The sequence below is a fragment of the Mycetomoellerius zeteki genome, unplaced genomic scaffold (assembly GCF_001594055.1).
Source record: "Mycetomoellerius zeteki isolate Tzet28-1 unplaced genomic scaffold, Tzet1.0 scaffold415, whole genome shotgun sequence".
Taxonomy (NCBI): Eukaryota; Metazoa; Arthropoda; class Insecta; order Hymenoptera; family Formicidae; genus Mycetomoellerius; species Mycetomoellerius zeteki.
Window position 1 is genome coordinate 1,200,815 of NW_017257409.1, and position 19,033 is coordinate 1,219,847.

Here is a 19,033-nt window from a genome sequence, read left to right on the forward strand (position 1 = left end):
TTTTAAACTGTATTTTTCACGATATCAGAAACTATTTTTTAAATTCTTATAATTCATCTCGCGAATTTTCAGATTTATGTCAGCTTCAGATTAATCTCTACACTATTATTTTATATTTTTTTAATGTTAATTATTTCTAAATATAAGCTTCGTGAATTTGGACCATTACAAGCATCAGACTAAAATATTCGCAAAGATGGTTTGCAGATAACAGTTACACAACTGGTTTTCAGTATTACGAGCGTTCCGCTCGTTGATTTAAGAGGCCGACTAGCAGGCATTTCTCCAAGCAACATAGTCGAGCGATTCAGTGCTGTATTTATGAGCGTGTAATATAGTCTTGATCTGTTGGATTATTTAATTTATATCGCTAGCTATACTGTGGATTAAAAATTATTATTATTATTATTGTTATTATTACACGTCTTGAAATCACAAGCAAAATATATTCGTTATCTGGCTGTTATTTTCTAAAAATAAAAAATTAGATCTGTAATATACGTTAATAATTAATATTTTGAAAGAACTTTTGAGAAAAAAATTCTGTGTATGTATATATAAAGTGTTATAAAATTTGGAAAATATTAATTATAGAGTTTAAAATATTTTAAGAAATTATCAATTAATTAATGTGAAACATTCAAAGGACATCTTAAAAATGCACAATTCCAAAAACCACAGTTCAAACCAACAATGAAAATTATGAAAAAGTTATTGTTAAAAAGTGTCATAGTTCTTTAGAAATTAAATTAATAAGATTACCTTAAATCATTAAAACTACTTATCGAAAAAATATTCAACTTTCATAAGTTAATGTATATTTTTTAATCAAATGTCATTCCGACGTCAACTATCAAAAATTGAAAATTTAAGCTTTTTCAATAAGAAAATATACTTAAAATATTGAAGGTATTGCACAGTACTGTATTCTGTTATATTTCGTATCGGTATACTAGCTTACTACTCTATATAGCGAATCTGGTGCCTCCAGATTGCATCGTTGTGGTATATGGGTCGTTAGTCGATGCGCATAATCTTCGATCGCAATCGTGGCTGGTGGGCCGATTATACCTGGCTTGGCATATCGATCCCACTAGTCGATACGGATATCGAATTCGAATCTTGGGGTGATCCTTCCCGACACAGACGGCTGCGAGATAGAACTAGAGGCACAATTGCGAGCAACCCAGTTTCGGGAATGAATAGCAAATGAGCGCAGGAGTTCTCAGCGAACATGGTGCTCTGTAGGAAGTCTTAACCCGTGCACTACTAAAAACGATCGTAATTGCCCAACGGATTATATCAAATGTAAGGAATTATGAAAATGACTATCTACGGAATTAGACTGTCTATGAATGTGATTATTTATGGAAAGGCTCATATAATTCACAATCTTTATAATAATAAAGATATATATATGTAGAATATATCTTTATTATTATAAAGATTGTGAATTAGGGAAAAAGAATATATAAATGTTTAGTAGAATTAAATAGAACTAGATAGAACGAATCAATTGCTCATAAAATTGAAAATTTATAGTATTAAGAATTTATAAATGCGAATATCAGAAAGAGTGAGAAAAATTTTATGACTTGAACTTGTTACAAACATTCTAAAAGTCTGTACAATGGAAACGAAATCTAGAGAATTCGAGAATATATAGTAAAATATTTATAATGCGATACAAATATCTACATACAAATGAATATTAATATCATTTTATATATATTGAATTATTAGATAAAAATTAAAATAAAAAATTCAGAGAAGAGTGAAAGCTTTCACAATAAATGTTTGTGCATTGAGAGTTCACGAAATAAAGAGTATGAAGAATCAAGAATTGTAAAAGGATTATAAATAAAGCTTGTAAAGAAATAGAGAGAAATAACATTTTATTATAATTAATTTTTTTAGGCTAATTTACTAATTCGCATGTATGTTATGTTTAAACAGTCAAATGTTAACTTTTCACAAATATTTCTAATAAACATATCTTTTTATCGATTATCTTTATTCATAGTATCTTTCGTCATTCTAAAACGTTATGATTATATGGTTATGATATATGGTTGCTCGTCTTTAATAGATTAGCAACGGCGTGTTGATCGAGTACGCTCTTACTTGTTCCGTTTCTCGCAATGCTGTGAGTCATTCATTACGACTGGCGGCACATCGAGGATCTCTTGAATGTTTCCATCGAGCTTTCTCATCGTTGTTAGAACTTAGTGACGGCGTTAAATTTAACAAGTCCAATAATTAAATTAAAAATAAGGACTTCGAAAGTGGCTGAGATCGTAATTCTTTGTTCATCGCTCTCGTTAAAGTATAAATTGCTCGATCGATATAATTCAAACGTCGTAAAAATTAATGACTTATTTTTCTGGCATGTAATAACCATCATAATAAATGGGAATGTTAGACTAGCTGCCATTTTCCTCGAAACGGAGATTCTATCACAATATATCTATAAATGAGATATCCTTTTCTGTTTCCCTTTCGTGATCCTTTTCTCTCTTTCTTTCCTTTTACATGCAGTTATTTTGTTATGGCGCAATAATGTATCATCTTGGCTGGAAGAGCTTAACTTTATGATACAGCTATTGCATTTTTATTTGCCAAGAATAATCACCTCACTAATTTTTTATGAGTCTTCATAAGACAGGTAATTGCAGCTGTTAAACGACATACATATATTCAGAAATTTATATAATAAAGAATGTTGAATTACATAAAAAATTTTAATCTTTTAAGTAGTATATTTATAGTAAAGCAATACGTATAGCAATTAAATATTGTCAATAATTATTCTATGGATGCAATAAAAGTAATATTTGCAGAACAAAACATCATAAATGATATAATTGAGGTCTATTAATTATTGTACTCAGCTATTATATTCGCATATCGCAATTAAAAAGAAAAAGATTTAATTGACCACACTTTTTATTCGAAAATTTTGACAGTATTAAAATAATATGAGTATTTTAAACGTACACAGAAAAATATATGAGAGCCTACACACGTGTTCTGTCACGATAACATTCATTTACTCGAAAATCGTTTACTCGTATGTACTCTGTTTCAATCGCATAATTGCCGAAACATTCACTTGTAATGAATTTTATCCCGCAGCAAAATCCGCACAATTAAATTTGACATAAATCGATTTTAATATAACGAATAATATCATAGATAATCACACGTATCGCACTACTACGCACTGATGCTTCTCAATTCTTATCTGTTTATGAAGATCTAGTGTATTTGTCGCGAGCACGTAGCCAGTCATCAATTCATTGCGCAGAAAATCTCATTGCACACGTTCGAACGAATATGCTGAAATGATTTCCATATTCACACAAGCGACTGGTCATACGATGAATCTACTTTTCAAAACACGATTTCCATGCATTTCACTCATAAATATCGTTTACCCCAAAAAATCGTCTGTTTCGATAACCTCAATATATCGTTGTAATGGACACTGCTATCGTAATATCTGCCATTACAGGAAAGTACAATATATTAGAATTTTAATGATTTTGATATAAAATCATAATATGTTCTCTAACTTTTTTAATTCTTATATCAAATTCTTTGACAATTAAACTATTAAATTATATCAATATTATATTAATATTTATTGAACATTGGTTTTGTTTAAAAAACAGATAAATATTTAATCTCTAATGCAGCATTGAAAAATATGAAAAAAAATACTAATGGAATGTATTTTATGATAATTTTATGTAAGATGAATCAAAGATATTTTTTTTTTAATTAAAGAATTATATTTTGGAATTACTTTATTTTAATATTTAGTACAATAAATAAAATAACTTAGACTAAAGTGGCTTTCTTATCTCTTATTTGTGTTAAAATAATTTAGAATGTTAAAAATGTATAAATTCTTGTATTTAAAATAGTAATGTAAAAAATTAATAGAAAAGAAACTGAAAGGTAATGACTCGTTACTTTTTAAATAACTATAGTAACTATAACGTAATACTTTTCAGAATAACTTATAAGGATAATTAGTTACTTTTGCAAAATAACTTTCTCAATCTTGCCGAAAACAGCGTGTTACATTGACACACATACGTGTTTGTGTCGATGATATGACGTTTTATAAAACATCCAGCGATTTCCGGCGTTATATCGCGTTCGATTTTCAGTCTCGTGTACAAAATAGGAAAGAATCCTTAGAATAAGACCAGGCGAATTGCATTCACACTCGTCTCTATGTAACTACAACGAGAGCAAACCGCAAACCGCGGAAACGGCTTCCCATCGTTGCATTTTTCAAAAAGCGCGAAACGAACTTTACACTCGAACTCGCACTCTAACGCCGACGATATCGGCAGTCTTATCAATAATAAATGTGACTTTTATTACGTATGCCCAGACGCTTTCAAGGTACGGGAGTGCAAAACTATATCGTTGTCTCTTTTATTTTCAGATGCGCCATCCGATCCAAATGAAGCCGGCCGACAGCGAGAATCGGAATGGTGAGTGAAAAGTTTAATTATTTTTTTGAGACGCGCTAAGATTGCTAATTAAATTTTTAATATTGCGACGCACTCAGATCGTATTGTAGATAATGGCATTGAATTAATTTTTAAGGAAACCAAAGTATTGTTACTTCATGAGAAAAAAATTTGCACTTTTATTGCATACACTCAACGAAGATTGAGATAGTACATAACAACCTATTTTATCGATCGATTTAAGGCAAAAGACGTGATAATACACTACAGCAACAAAAGCATGTAATTTTAGTAGGAAATCAAAAGACGTGGTAGCATCTCGCGTCAAATATATTTTTTGCAAATCCGATCTTTTTCATTAAAAATAAAATCCGAACTTTTTTCGTATGTATTGAAGTCTAGTTTTAGAAAGGGGTAAATTTTGAGTCAAATTTTTAACATCAAATATAATTTTCGAGCGTCTTGTTTGATCGCTCGATCGCTTCGAAGTTCTGGCACGATTAAGGATGGAATTTCGAGCAACGTGGCATGACGGTATAACCGAAAGAGAAGACAACAATAACGCTCGCGAAGATAAAGTTAACTCTCTTCGTTCGGCGGAGAATGCAGCTCAAAGCACGTTCATTAGATACTAATTAATTGGCTGAATTGAGGGGCTTGTCGAAATTGTGTAGTCAAAGAAGACATAAGCGAGCTATGAAGCACCAAGTGGTAGGATGATAGGGTAGGCCAAGAGAATTGTGAGAATGAGCAGAGGCGAACATATTTTGCCGACAACATACAATTACCAAGAATCGATTTGCGAATTTTTATATATGGCATATTCTTCTCCTCTTTATCTTCTTGATTTTTTAAATCCTCGACTTTTTTCATTAACAAATTTATTTGGACAAAATATTGTTCGTAAATGCCGTGATATATAAATCATAGTCAATGTAAAGATATCAGATATTACTCCAGATATTATTCTAAATACGTAGATAATGTTTTACAGATAGATACAAGAATAAAACTATAATCTGAAGGTTAATTGACACTAATTCTTCTCTGCCACTATACTGTAAAGTCCGCGTAATTTATAAATTCAAAATATAAATTCTATTTGCTATATACACTTTAGATATAAAATATATATATGTACTATGAATTAAAATGAAATGTTAAACGAATCATAATTTAATCTCTGTTTTCAACAACTTATCAAAACTTATTCACGAGCTTATCAAAAAGTGAAAAATTTGATTGAAAGAATAGGAGAAAGATAATCATCCCTCGTGATGCATGAATATTAGATATTCATGTAGTAGATTTTACTTTGAGTTTTCTTCTATCGATCGAAAAAGGGCCATGTAAAAATTCGAGAACGTCGAAAAACGCAGTGGATAGTACTGCGAAAACCAACAGGAGAGCCAACGAACGTGGCAAAACGCGCGATTTTTTTACGGATAACTGCGCCGCGTTAGCAATAAAAATTCGACTACCGGCTGGACGGGGGGTGTAACGTAAAGCGTACATAAAACCGGCCACGTCGGTGGGACGACGCAAAACGAATGCTAATGAAATATTAACGACACCCGTCACGTGCTGCGCTGCGCTGGGCTGGACCGCTCGGTTCCTCTCTTTCCTCTCCCTTTTTCTCCGTTTCTTGTCTTTCTCTCTCGTGTGATCGTTTACTCTCTCATTCCATGCTTTACCCTTTACGTTCCTTTTCCCCCTTTTTACTCATCCCGTTTGTCTTCCTCTTTTTTTTTTTTATTTTGTGCCGCATAAGAACTCCTCCCCCCACGAAGGATGTTCACGCGCGGTCGTTTTTTACATCGAAGCGCAACACAGTTTCAAGCGCAGCCTGTGTGCAAATGACATGCCAAATTGTAATCACGCCAAGATTCAAGCGGCTTTACACCTTGCGTTTAGCGTTAACCGAAACCTGATTCTGACACTTTGTTTGTTACGGTCGAGCTTGCGCAGTTGCACGAACAAGATCCTGGATCAAGTAACCACGTTACATGGACCGACGCTCGATTCTGTTTACTAGCAGTTACGTTAAACAGAAGTTACTCCATTGGTCAACTATTTAATCGTGACGGCTTCGCAGTTCGACTCGCTTTATTTTTTCAATCGATTTAGCAAAGATAATTCTTGAGTGATGAAAACGTGACCATAGGAAAGAAATCCTATTGGTCGTATAATTAAAAAGAATACCTACATTTTATGAACAATTCTAAAATTCCTTAATACAATTAAATATATTTCCTCATAATAACGTATATGGCTCAGTTTCACAACTCACGATTAACGCTTAACCGAGGTTCAACTTGTTTCTCATCTCTTTCCAATTCTAGAATTAGAGATAATGAATAAGATAATTAAATGATAAAGATAATTAAACCTCGGTTAAAAGAACCGTGAGTTGTGAAACTGGGTCTAAGAAAAGTATTAGAATACATAACATGGCAAATGAAGCATTTGAATACAATAAAATGCAATAACAACAAATAAAATAATAACCCGAATAAAAAAGAATAAATTGTAGCAAAAAACAATCTTATTCAATGTGTAAGTATAGACTCTTTCTTTCTTCTCCCAGATGTAATTCTCTTATTAAAATTATATATTTTTTAACAAAATTAAAATTTATAACAATATCATTTAGAGAAAAGTAGAGGAAAGAGATTTGTAAATTCGAAATAATAAAAATGAAAAATTGAGGAGAGAGAGAGAGAGAGACTGTAGGAAATATATATTACTAATTTATAATTTTTATCATTGTTACGATTAGATAATATAATATAAATTTATTATATTTAATTTAAAAAAAAAAAACTTTCTATCCCTACTACATTCATATTTTCATTGAAAATCTGTAAATTACAAAATATAAAAAGAATTAATATTATTGTCATTAAATATATATTGGAAAAAAAATAAATATAATGAATGTAGAGATTAAAGCATATTAAAAAGTGTAATGATAAAAAAGTATATAGTATGATGTAGCGCTTAAAAATACAATATAAAGACAGAATTAAAAAATTCATTGCAACATATCACAAGAATAGCCAACGGAATTAACGTTCACGCGTTTTAAATGAAATTTAAAATGTTTATACAAATCTTAAAAATATTTATCAGAAAAAAATGGTCGTAAAAAATACAATATAATATAAAATGACCCTATAGAATAAGACATATGGGTATTAGATCGTAATATGATATATTATATTATAAGATCTGGTTATCTTAGTTATGAGAGAGAGAGAGAGAGAGAGAGAGAGAGAGAGAGAGAGAGAGAGCGAGAGAGAGAGAGTTATCTGATTTATCCGAATTATTGTCGATTTACTGAATTACTGATAAGCAGCAAAATTTCGTTTTATGATATCAGCAAAGCGAACGGAACTGGGGTACAAGTGCATAACATCCGTTATATATAAAAATGAATAGACATGACATGGTGTAACCGAAACCGAGATCAGGCTATTCGTAACCACGCGCACGTGCAATACGGAAAAGGATTTTTCTATATAGGATGTAGGACGTGCGCGGTAGCGGCCGACATGAATAGTGCCGTTGTAGCTACATGCAAATCCCGGTAAAACGGGAAAATAGTAAACGAGAAGAGAACGTTTTCTGGTATCAGAGTATTATAGTTGTCTTGTTGTTAGGTGAATCTCATGAACACTGCAACTGACATAAGCCGAATTCAAATAAAGCAATTCGTAAGCTCGCGTACAATAAGCGCGAGATTAATCGCAAAAATGCAAAACTTACTTTCTCGAAAATGTAGCACACAGCACATTGACATTTTTATATAACTAAATTGTTTTATTATGAAATATTTGGAATATTGTAACGAATTTCCGATATTTATCGGCATGAATTTATAAAGTTATTAACTTCCAGTGGAAGAATGATATTAAATAGCAACTATAGTTGTAAAATATTATTTATCACGTTCCATGTCGCATGAGTCACCGATGACCCATGCTGAACTTTCAGACCGTTTAATATTTTGGCTAATAAAAAAAAACATATTTATAAAATAATTTTTAATATCACACACATAGGATGGCATATCCTAACGTGGATAGGCTTTTTCTTTTATAATAATAATTTTTGTAATTTTTTTTTAACCATTATGAGATAAGTACATGTTATTATTTAACAAATATAGCAAACATAAATAAAATATCGTGGATTATGGGTGATCTGCGCAAAGTGATCAAGTCATTTAAAATTGACTTGATACGGATCGTATTAATAACATTAGTTTACACATTTTAAATAATTTTCAGTACAGGGAAAGAAACCAATTGTTTTTAACGTATGTTGAGATATTAAATTTGAATCTGCCACCAAAAAAATTCCATCAAGTCAAATTCTAAGATACAGCATATTGTCAATTTTTTAGATATAGCATTTTTTCCAAATAATTTGGGTCAACAAGTGATGAACAAGACGAACGTTTCCACTAGAATGGAATTTTTTTCTGTTCGATCAATGCAACTTCTTAAAAACAATTCTATAAGACAAAGATTTTCAAGATAATGTAAGCGAAACTCATTTCTACTTATCAATTCGTATTATTTTATGCTAACATCTTACTGCTAACCTCGCAATTGAGAAAACTATTGAACGGATGACGAACATAATCTTGTCCTATAATTATTCTTGTCAATGACGTAGCAATGGGTGGAACCATTTTAGCGGTATTTCCGATGGGATGCACACTGATCAACGGACCTCTGTCACAACGTCAAGTGCGACAGCTCAACGAAAAGAAGAACGAAGAGAGTGAAAGCTTTATTTATATCCGTGACATTCTGTTTATTTTGGCTAACAGACTAGGCTCGCTCCGGGCTCTAGTTAGTAACGGTTCTAGCTGATTCCTTCCTTACGGGTCCCATTTCATTCTGACATTGTTTCAGTCATCGATTACATAATGTCTTAACAAACATGAGCCTCGAAAATAAATTAGATGTCGATTTCTTCATGAAAAACTGTTAATAACCGAGCGCTAATGATCGCACATTACACTATATACACATGCATCTGTCTGCAATTCAATCTTTAAACTTTTCAGCCTATTCCTTTGGCTTGAACCTGATACTGTGGAGACAACGTGTTTTATCTTCATTCTGCTATCAACCGACATGCATACAAAAATAAACTTTATGAGTTATTGATTTGAATTTTTGAAACAACACTGTAAAAAGTGCAGTATTTAAAATATTTCCGTTTAAAACATCTTTGCAAAACAAAAGTTTAATAATAAAAGATACTTCAATTTTAAATGTTTTAGTGTTTTAAATCCAAACACATAGTGTTTTGTTTATTGTGAAAAGTTTAAAACTAAAACATCTTTAAGCGTTTAAAAAACGAAGACAAGATATAAAACATTTTTATATCTTAAAATTAAACACTTCTTTTATGAGTAAATATCAAAATAACTAATAATAATGATGATTTTGATACGTTCATAAAAATTGTTCGAATATAACTTACTATTGTTTATTTTCTCTATTGTAGAATTTTTAAGGTGTGTAATATTTTGTTCTTATATGTTTTGTTTCGAATTAAAAAATTTTTAAGAAAGGAGAAACAGTTTAATTAAATAAATTAAATGTTCTTATTAAGACTTTATTGTGACAACCAGCTAATTTATCACATTTTTATATTTTCCTATTATTTTGATTGATTCTATATTATCCTTTCACGCGATGAATAATTTGATTATTTTTTGAGGCAGATATAATTCTAGTAAAAGGTTCTAGCTTTTTCATTGACGAGATGAGAGATAGATATAATGAATATATATCCTCGAGTTTTATGCAATTGTCTAATTGGAAATCTTTTTGATATTATTTATTATCTCGTTTTGTGCGACCTCAATGCATATTTGTCAGTAATTCTATCTCTGTAATTATCCTAATGTAGATACATTTCATAATTTAGCCAACAAAATTTTACATTTAAAGTCGAAATTGTCTTTAATGCGAGCGAAAAGTGCCAATTTCAAAGATTCATTGAGAAAATGATAGCTTTGTAAATTATAGTTTGTCTTGGTGCTACATTGTGGTAATGAAATTTATGTCATTCTCATGCATTCAATTCACTGTTTTTGCGCTATTCACGTTTATTAAACGGCGCATTTATTTATGCCTATTTATGTTCATTATTTTAATAAGCATTTGCAACCTTAATATCAGGATTGTTAACGTTACATAAAAAAGTAACGAAGTTACTGGTTTCGTTACTTTTTTTTAGTAACGAAATGAGTAACGTAATTACTTTTCCTAGCGAGTAACAGTAACGGTAACTAAGTTACAATTTTCAGTAACGAAATTTTACGTTACTTTTCTCGTTATTCCGTTGATATAGAGTTAAGGTGAAATCACATGGTGCGGAAAAAGACTGCGGAATAGAGAATGCGTCATTGAAGCAACCAATCAGCGCTATTCCGCACTTTTCACGTAAGTTTTGTGTGCTATGTTCACATGGTGCGTCAAAGATGCATCCAGGATGAATATATTTTAAAAGAAAGACTTTTTAATATTGGTGGACTTATATATATATATTTTTCGAATCTTTGACGCCGCCTAACAGACGGACATTTTGAACAATTGTTATTAAAAAAAAATTCAAAATTCAGGGAAATAAATCCATCATAATTTAAAGTTAAAAAATATTCTGCTATTTCTAATGTAAATTGATATGTATCAAAAGTATTAAAACCAAATAAAGAACTCATAAAAGAAAAAATAAAATAAAGCTAATAAAATATAAAATAAAACAAAACTATAAATTAAAAAAACGATTTATTCTTATGTAGCTATATTTATATAAATATGTATAATCATTCTTTGAAAAGTAATGAAAAAAATAATGGTTTTTTTCGTTACTTTTAGGTAACGATAACGCGTTCCTTTTACAATCAGTAACGAGTAACGAGTGACGAGTAACGTATTACTTTTTAGTAACGGTAACTGTAACACGTTACTTAAAACCGGTAACGTTAATAACCCTGCCTAATATTCAGAGGAATATTTATTCTTCCTTTTTATTCTGAAACACGTTCACGAAGTTTTAAAACATACTTATGACTCATTTTCTAAAATCGTAAATTGTAGAAAATATATTGTTATTATCATATTAGTTGTTTTTCCAATAATATCGATCATCGCGTAATTTTTTTTCTTGAAATGTATTCTTAAGCACTGTTCGTAATTGATTGTATCACGGACGAAATTAGAAAAAAAGTTCTACAATTAATCGATAGCAAAATGCTTTAATAATTACACACTTTCAATTAACCAACTTTTATCTTGGCAAACCATCACGTTCGATTGTACCAATCAAGAAGAAATAAATTAAGAACTGCTGATTCTACGGAGTAACTAGCGATGTTCGGGTTGAAACGTGTTTTAAGAAACGTTTCTGCGATCGCGGAAAATAACAACGTGAAGTAGAGGCAAAGAAAGCGGTTAGTCTTGCACCGCAACCATCGTGATAAGCTTTATCTTATCGGACAGAAGTTCAGTGAGTCAGCGATAGCTGATTCGTAAGCAAGACACGTACCTGCCGTAATCGTACTTCGTCTTTCACCTCAGTCGAATACCTTATCTATTGTTTATTGCATCCACGCAAAAACCCCGTATGGCACGGCGTTTTGCATTTGCAGCGATGGCGGTTCTCGATGCTGGAATCGTATTAGCATGCGAAATAGACGAAGCGCTCACAGAATTTTCGCTTCGTCGCTGCATTCTCAAGCACCGATACTTTTCTTAATTTCTCGAAATATTTTACGGAATTATGCAAATTTTCTTTCTATGTAAATTAAGCATTGATTATCGATATAATGTATAGAATGTTTCCGAAAAGTTATAATAATACTTAATCTATTTAATAAGTTAATTTATATAATTACTTTTATATTAAAATATAATATATTATTGTTTTGAATAATAATGGAAATTGTATTCTACATTTAAAGTTAGTTATAGAACAGTTAATGAGAGTAATAACATCGGAATATTTCCTTCGATACTGCACGATGAAACGAACTAATAATTTTTCTTCGTCTCCGTTTAACAATTCTTTTACGTTATTTTATAAGACTGTTAATAACAATACTCTTACAATTACGATTGAAACAACACTCTTGTTAGTACCAGATTATAGAAATACACCAAACAAAAATTATTTCTTCACAATCGAGAATATTGTAGGGGTTTGTTTTATATTATATCATTAAGAATAATTATAAAGATTGCCGAGCAGAAAACATCGTGAACGAACACGAAAACCTCTTTGTTGACATCAAAAGTACTTTCAAAAATATTCTTAGCATCAATATTACATACAGAAGCAAACTACATTTCGGTCGCAAGTCGCAAGCTCCAACATGCTCCTGCTCACTCTATCAAGCGCGTTAGAGTGAGTAAGAACTATGGTAGGAGCATTGGAACATGTTGGAGCATGCGACGCGAACAAACCTTCAGTGATAATAGCCCTCTCTCTTTAGAGTTAAAACTTTTCACTGGTTTATATCTTTCCCCAACGAAAAGTCAATGAAGTGTGCACAGGCTTGAGAATCATATTGGCACGTGCTACATTACGCCGCCAAAGAGAGAAGAGAAAGGGGGGGAGAGAGAGAGAGCCGCGAGTAATATTTTTAAGCCTTTCGAGATAACGTCTTCAAAGAAGTGTACAACGAACAGATTCTCTCGAGCGCGAGCGGCTATTTCTAAGCATACGTTCTCGAACGCGTTCCTGCGCTCACTACCGCGGCCGATAAACATCCGGCGAATCGATAACATACTTTGTTCTCGTTTGTCATTGAAAGTTCTCGCGATATCAATTCCAAATGCAAACATGCTTTTAATAGGTCTCTCTAATATAAAATATTGATTACATTTTTTCTTTCTCTTTTATAATTTATAATATCTTTAAAATAAGTATTTTGTATATCTATTAAAAAATATATTTTGTTGAGAACGTAAAAGTTAAAGTAATCTAGCTTTAAAAAGAAGAAGAAAAGACGATACAAATGTATTACATCGAAATTTTAATATTATTCATTACCATAAAAAATTGAATTATTCGATTATAGTCATATATAATATTATATTGCATATAATTTAGTACTGGGCTAATAATTTACACTTAGATTGCCATAATAATAATATTTATGTGTCAATATTAGTGTTTTATTAAATGTAAAATATATAACGGAACTTAATATTAACATGACAATGTGATATTTCGTATTTAAGTGAACTTATACATTAAATATTCGTATAAATGAACACATAAATGTACGAAGCAGCTCATATTAATATCAAATGATATATGATATTTTACATTTAAGTATGTGATAAACTATAAATATTCATAAAAATTTAACAAAGTCTTGTTTCAAATATGCTGTTTTTATGAATAATTCTCGACATATGTGTCTTGAGAGAATATTGTAATAAAACCGGTCCATGAATACGATACATTTCGTTAAGATTTTATTTTATTAAAAATATGAAGACGACCTTTTAACATGTTTGCTTACATATGACTTGTTTAATTGTTTTCCTCCCTAAAGTGCATCAAATCTATATGTATGAAAATTATTTAGAAAAAATATAATAAGATCTCTTTTTCTATTTTAAACAGGAGAAAATCCTATTTTCATTGTGTTATATATATGTTTTCTTTCAAAAGAAATGATCTATTTATCATCATAGATATAATATCTACTTAATATAAAAATTATATTACTCTCGATAAAAAATAATTATTAATTATTTTTCTTTAGTCTAGAATTATTATCGATGAATTCGAATGCAATTAATTTTATTTTTAAAATATATGTACTTTTAATATATTAAAAAAGGATGCTTTGATTTCATACATGATTAATATGCAAGGCAAAGCGCATATCATCTTCTAGCATTTCTTTTGTGCTGAGCATTGTTTCAATTTTTATGAAAAATATAAAGCTTTTGTTCAATTCGACATATGAAAATTAAATTACTTTATAATGAGAACGAATGTATTACTGTCTGTAATTACTTGTACAGTAAAATGAAGCTGCTTTATAATTCTCATTCTTTAGATCTGCGTATTCATATAATAACTGTTACAGAACGGTATAACAATTAGTGTGATATAGCTAAAAATCTCTATGGTGAAACATTTTCTCATTGTTCGGCTGTTGCTTTTCGAGGTCCTTCGGATAGTTTTACCGGTTACCTCAACCGCTTTGAAGTTTCTAAACGCTTCGGTAGAGCGGTACGCACAGCGGCCACTGATCTGGCGCTAACGAGACTGTATTTGGACTCCTGAATATGCATATTGAACGTACCAAGTGCTGGAAAGTAGATCACGAGGATCACCGAGTAAATAGAATCCACTTTAGCTCGAATCGCGACTTTGAATCGAAGTTTATATATAGTGTCGCTATACTTTGCGAAATTAACAGACATGTATCTAAAAGTTAAATATTTTGAATGTGTTTTCAAACTCAATTAAATTTGGAATATTTAATTCTGATGTAATTGAATTTTGCTGTAACTTCAACCATTCTAAAACATCTCACAAGTGTCATCTGCGCTTTGCATTAAGTAGATTTGCAACCTCGTCAATTAATTAGAATATATTAAAATATACTTTCGAATTCTAAAATATATCTTTAAAATCTTACTTTTACTTTATCGTTATTTATTTCTTGATAAAAAAAATTTTCTTATAATATATTAGAATAATACATCAGAAAAATCTTATAATAAAAAAAGGTAATTTTATATTTTTTAATATATTTTAACATGTTTCTTTTATATTAAAAAAGTTTTTTGAATGTTTTGTTCTTACATATACTATTATACAGGGTGATTCAGCCAAAATTTTGTCCGAAGTTTAGTTTTCAATTATAATAAAAAATAGTTAGCGAATGATGGGAAGCGTAGAGAAGGCTGCACGTGCACTCTTTCTTTGAGTGATTTTCGGTCACCGAATGAGTAATTGACAATGATTAATAATTATGAATCATCGATAGTAATATGTATAATATCAATATCTAAAAAACAAATGTATGCATAGAGATGAAGAATGCTGAATTTTTTAAATATGTTGTCTAATGTTGGACTTTGAATTTATCTTAATGTCGAAAACTATGACAAATGCTGGCTTTTTACACTTATGAAACGTCAATTTCAAATTTATTGAAAAATCTATAGTCGTACGATAGAAAACATTTGGTACTATCCTCATATAATATTCAAATGTTAAACGTTAAATGTTTAAGTGTTAAAATTTTAATGAAAACTGTAATGATAAATTTAGCAGGTCATGTCTTATGAGATAATACGCAGCAATGCGTTTGACGATGCGTGTGCACATCGGGAACCACATTGAATTCGTATAACGGGTAATCCGACCAAGCGATTAAAAGCGATGGTTGTATGCAGTGGCGTGACCTATTGCAGATCGACAATGCGTGTCCACGCATTTATGATTCGGATATGCGTTTGGCATTCGTTCCGCGCGCACAGAGAAATATTTTGGCGTTGCCATAACGTCGCGTGGATCGCCGTAATGACTCGACACACCGGCAGAAACCTGCGTAAAAATGGAGAGCGGAATTCCGAACACAAATATCGCCACTGCTGATAAAAACAGACCGGTTTATCACGCGACAACGATTTTTTTTTTTGTGGTATTTCTGATCGTTCGAGCATAGATTATTTTTGTTACGTTCGTACATCGAATGTGTACTGCAGCGACTAGGATGTCAACCCTGTCACTGGTTTATATTCCGAAATAAACATTTTAACGAATGCGAAACATGTCAAAAATATTTTCGGAATATCTCTCAAAAGATACCTTATCATAAATACTAAATACGTCCCTTTACATATTTTTTATTATATATATATACAGTATCTAAAGGAGTTATGAACTTATATATGTGTGTGTGTGTGTGATTTTATTTGATCAATTATTGAATTATTGCGAACTCTCAACGTATTTGAAAAGATTCATCTCTTGACACTGGTGATTAAAGTTTCCTCACCAATTTGATGAGGTGTATTTATCGCAGCGACATGTATTCGCAGAAGGAATATGTGCTAGCTTCGTAAGCTGTGTAAGAAAAACAGATGCCTCGGGAATAGGGAGAAGCTTAGCAAGTCGACTGGAACCGGGCCAATCACTTATATATGCCGTGTCTACCAACACCTACTCTCAAAGCTCGCGTTATATTACAGTCTGCGCGTTTAACGCTTGCTGCATAATAAAATCGTCTCTCATCGGGACACTAAATATCACTAACCACGAGATCTATGTACATCATCCAGCGAATGACAAACATGCTCTTTATGCATTGCTAATAAATTACGCCATGTTCTGAAAGTTTCAAAAGGTAAGCTAAACTATCTGCACACACACTTTCACATATATACACGAAATTAATTCATAAAAAAGATAAAAATATATATATTTTATATAAAATAAAAACGAAATAAAATTATAAAAATTGTGAAAAAAAATTAGATTTTAAACGGTCAAAAAGACAAGTATATGTTCATTGTTTACATAACAGATTAATATATTAAACAATATTTATTTTGTTATTAGTCTCTAACAAAAAGTAAGAAGAAATATTATATGTTACATCCTATTTTAGTCAGAGAAAAGCTTTCAATTGTTATAAATTATTTCGCACATGTAAAATCCATTTCACATAATAATCTTCCTACAATAAATACATACAAACCAGCTTTATTTCTCGTAATCGTTTGCAATCCTCTTCTGACTAAAGAGTATTAACTGATTTTATTTATTATACTTGACGGATATATATTCTCTCGACAATGATTGACCATTTAAACAGTGGATATTGACTGTGCATAATATTAACGGCATATTCATTTCGGAATTATTATTCATTTTGATAAAGCTAGCATTTAATGTACTGCAAAAATATTTGGCTGTAGCAATATAGAATCGCAAAAATAATCAATATCAAAATCTCATCGAATAAATAATACTCTTGATGAAATTCTATGATGCTACAATACTTATAAAATTTGTATACGTCATATATGTAAGAGTTTTAGGGGATTAACAATTTTAATTATACATTTGCATGAAAGTTCAATTAGCTGTTATTTTTGCCAATACGAACAATATTAGCAATATTGAAAAATAAATTGAAAAAATTTTTTGTTCTATTTGTCACATCTGTAAAGCATATAAAATTGTAAGCTTTATTTTATATCTTGTACGTTTATTCCATATATCGATATGGTATAAAATAGAGAAAGCGTAAAGAATAACAATAATGAAATTAGAATATATTGAAAGAATTTTTTTTCATTTGCTTCAGTTTTAATAACATTATATTCTTACAATTATAATAATGGAATAAATTTCGAATATCAAGTAGCATTGTTATGCGTTTTTTACTTCTGCAATGGAAAGTATTGTATTTTAACATATATTCTATTTTTTAAATTGAATTTTTGAAGATTTTCTTTAGATTTTTAAACATATATAACCTTTAAAACCTGTGAATTTTTTTATCTCGTAACTTCTTTCAATAATTAAATGTTTGAAATTTATAATAGAAACATTTAATATTTGTATATTCGATTCTTTTTAATCAATGAATTTGTAAGTATTTTAATTTTTTAATTATTTATTTATTAGAATTTATATATGTATTTCTTCTAAAATATTAAGAAATTTTAATTTTTAAATATTACTCTCTCTATTAAAGTTTACAATTTTCAAATTATAAACAAGACCCTTTAGATATCTTTTTCGAGATTTTTATCTTCCAGTTTCATTAAGTCTCTACACTAACACATAAAAAGGCTCGCAATTTTTGTCTAGTCTGGAGAAACATGACGTAATCTATTCTTTAGAACAACCATTCCAATGCTTCCCTTGAGCTTCCTTTAACGACCTTTCGAAGACCGACGACGACATGAAACTTGCCCGAAGTCGTAATCTTCCTTTATCGAGCAACCATAAATCCGGGCATGAAATGACGATCTCGATTCCGGGATTTCGTTAACCGATGAGAATGCTGGAGATGGAGGCTTAATGAAGCAGGTGTTGCCAGGAGGAAATAGCGACGCGAATAACATGGTAGGAATCCCGGTAACCCAACACTCGTCTACGTCTCTGTTTATCGCGGCTCAACGACTGTGAAACGTTGCCAAGTACAAAGCGTAGAAGGAACTGTATTCGTTACCGTGACGCGTGCTCCCGCGTAAGGCTGTGGTTACGGATTACATCACCGTCTTTCGTCTTCTTTGATCCAGGGGAATTCCGAAACACACGTATCACGAAGATCTATACGAAAACGAACACATCCGTTTGATAAGCATAAGAAATCAGGAAGATATTAACTGCGTTCAGTAGAGATAGCAGCTTTGCAACTATTGTAAAATTCTTTAATATGATTTGTTTATATATTTAGATACAGTAACTAAGGTTAAAGATCAATCATATTAAAGAATTTTACAATTGCAAAACTGCTTTACCTG

At 30.7% G+C, this 19,033-nt stretch overlaps 1 protein-coding gene across 1 annotated transcript in view; it reads left to right on the forward strand.

The window, feature by feature from the left end:
• LOC108726391 (CUGBP Elav-like family member 2) overlaps nucleotides 1-19,033 on the forward strand; it is a 512,320-nt gene that overhangs the window by 435,565 nt on the left and 57,722 nt on the right. Inside the window, 1 exon segment of the mRNA XM_018453913.1 lies at nucleotides 4,463-4,511. Coding sequence (XP_018309415.1) covers nucleotides 4,463-4,511 — 49 coding nt within the window.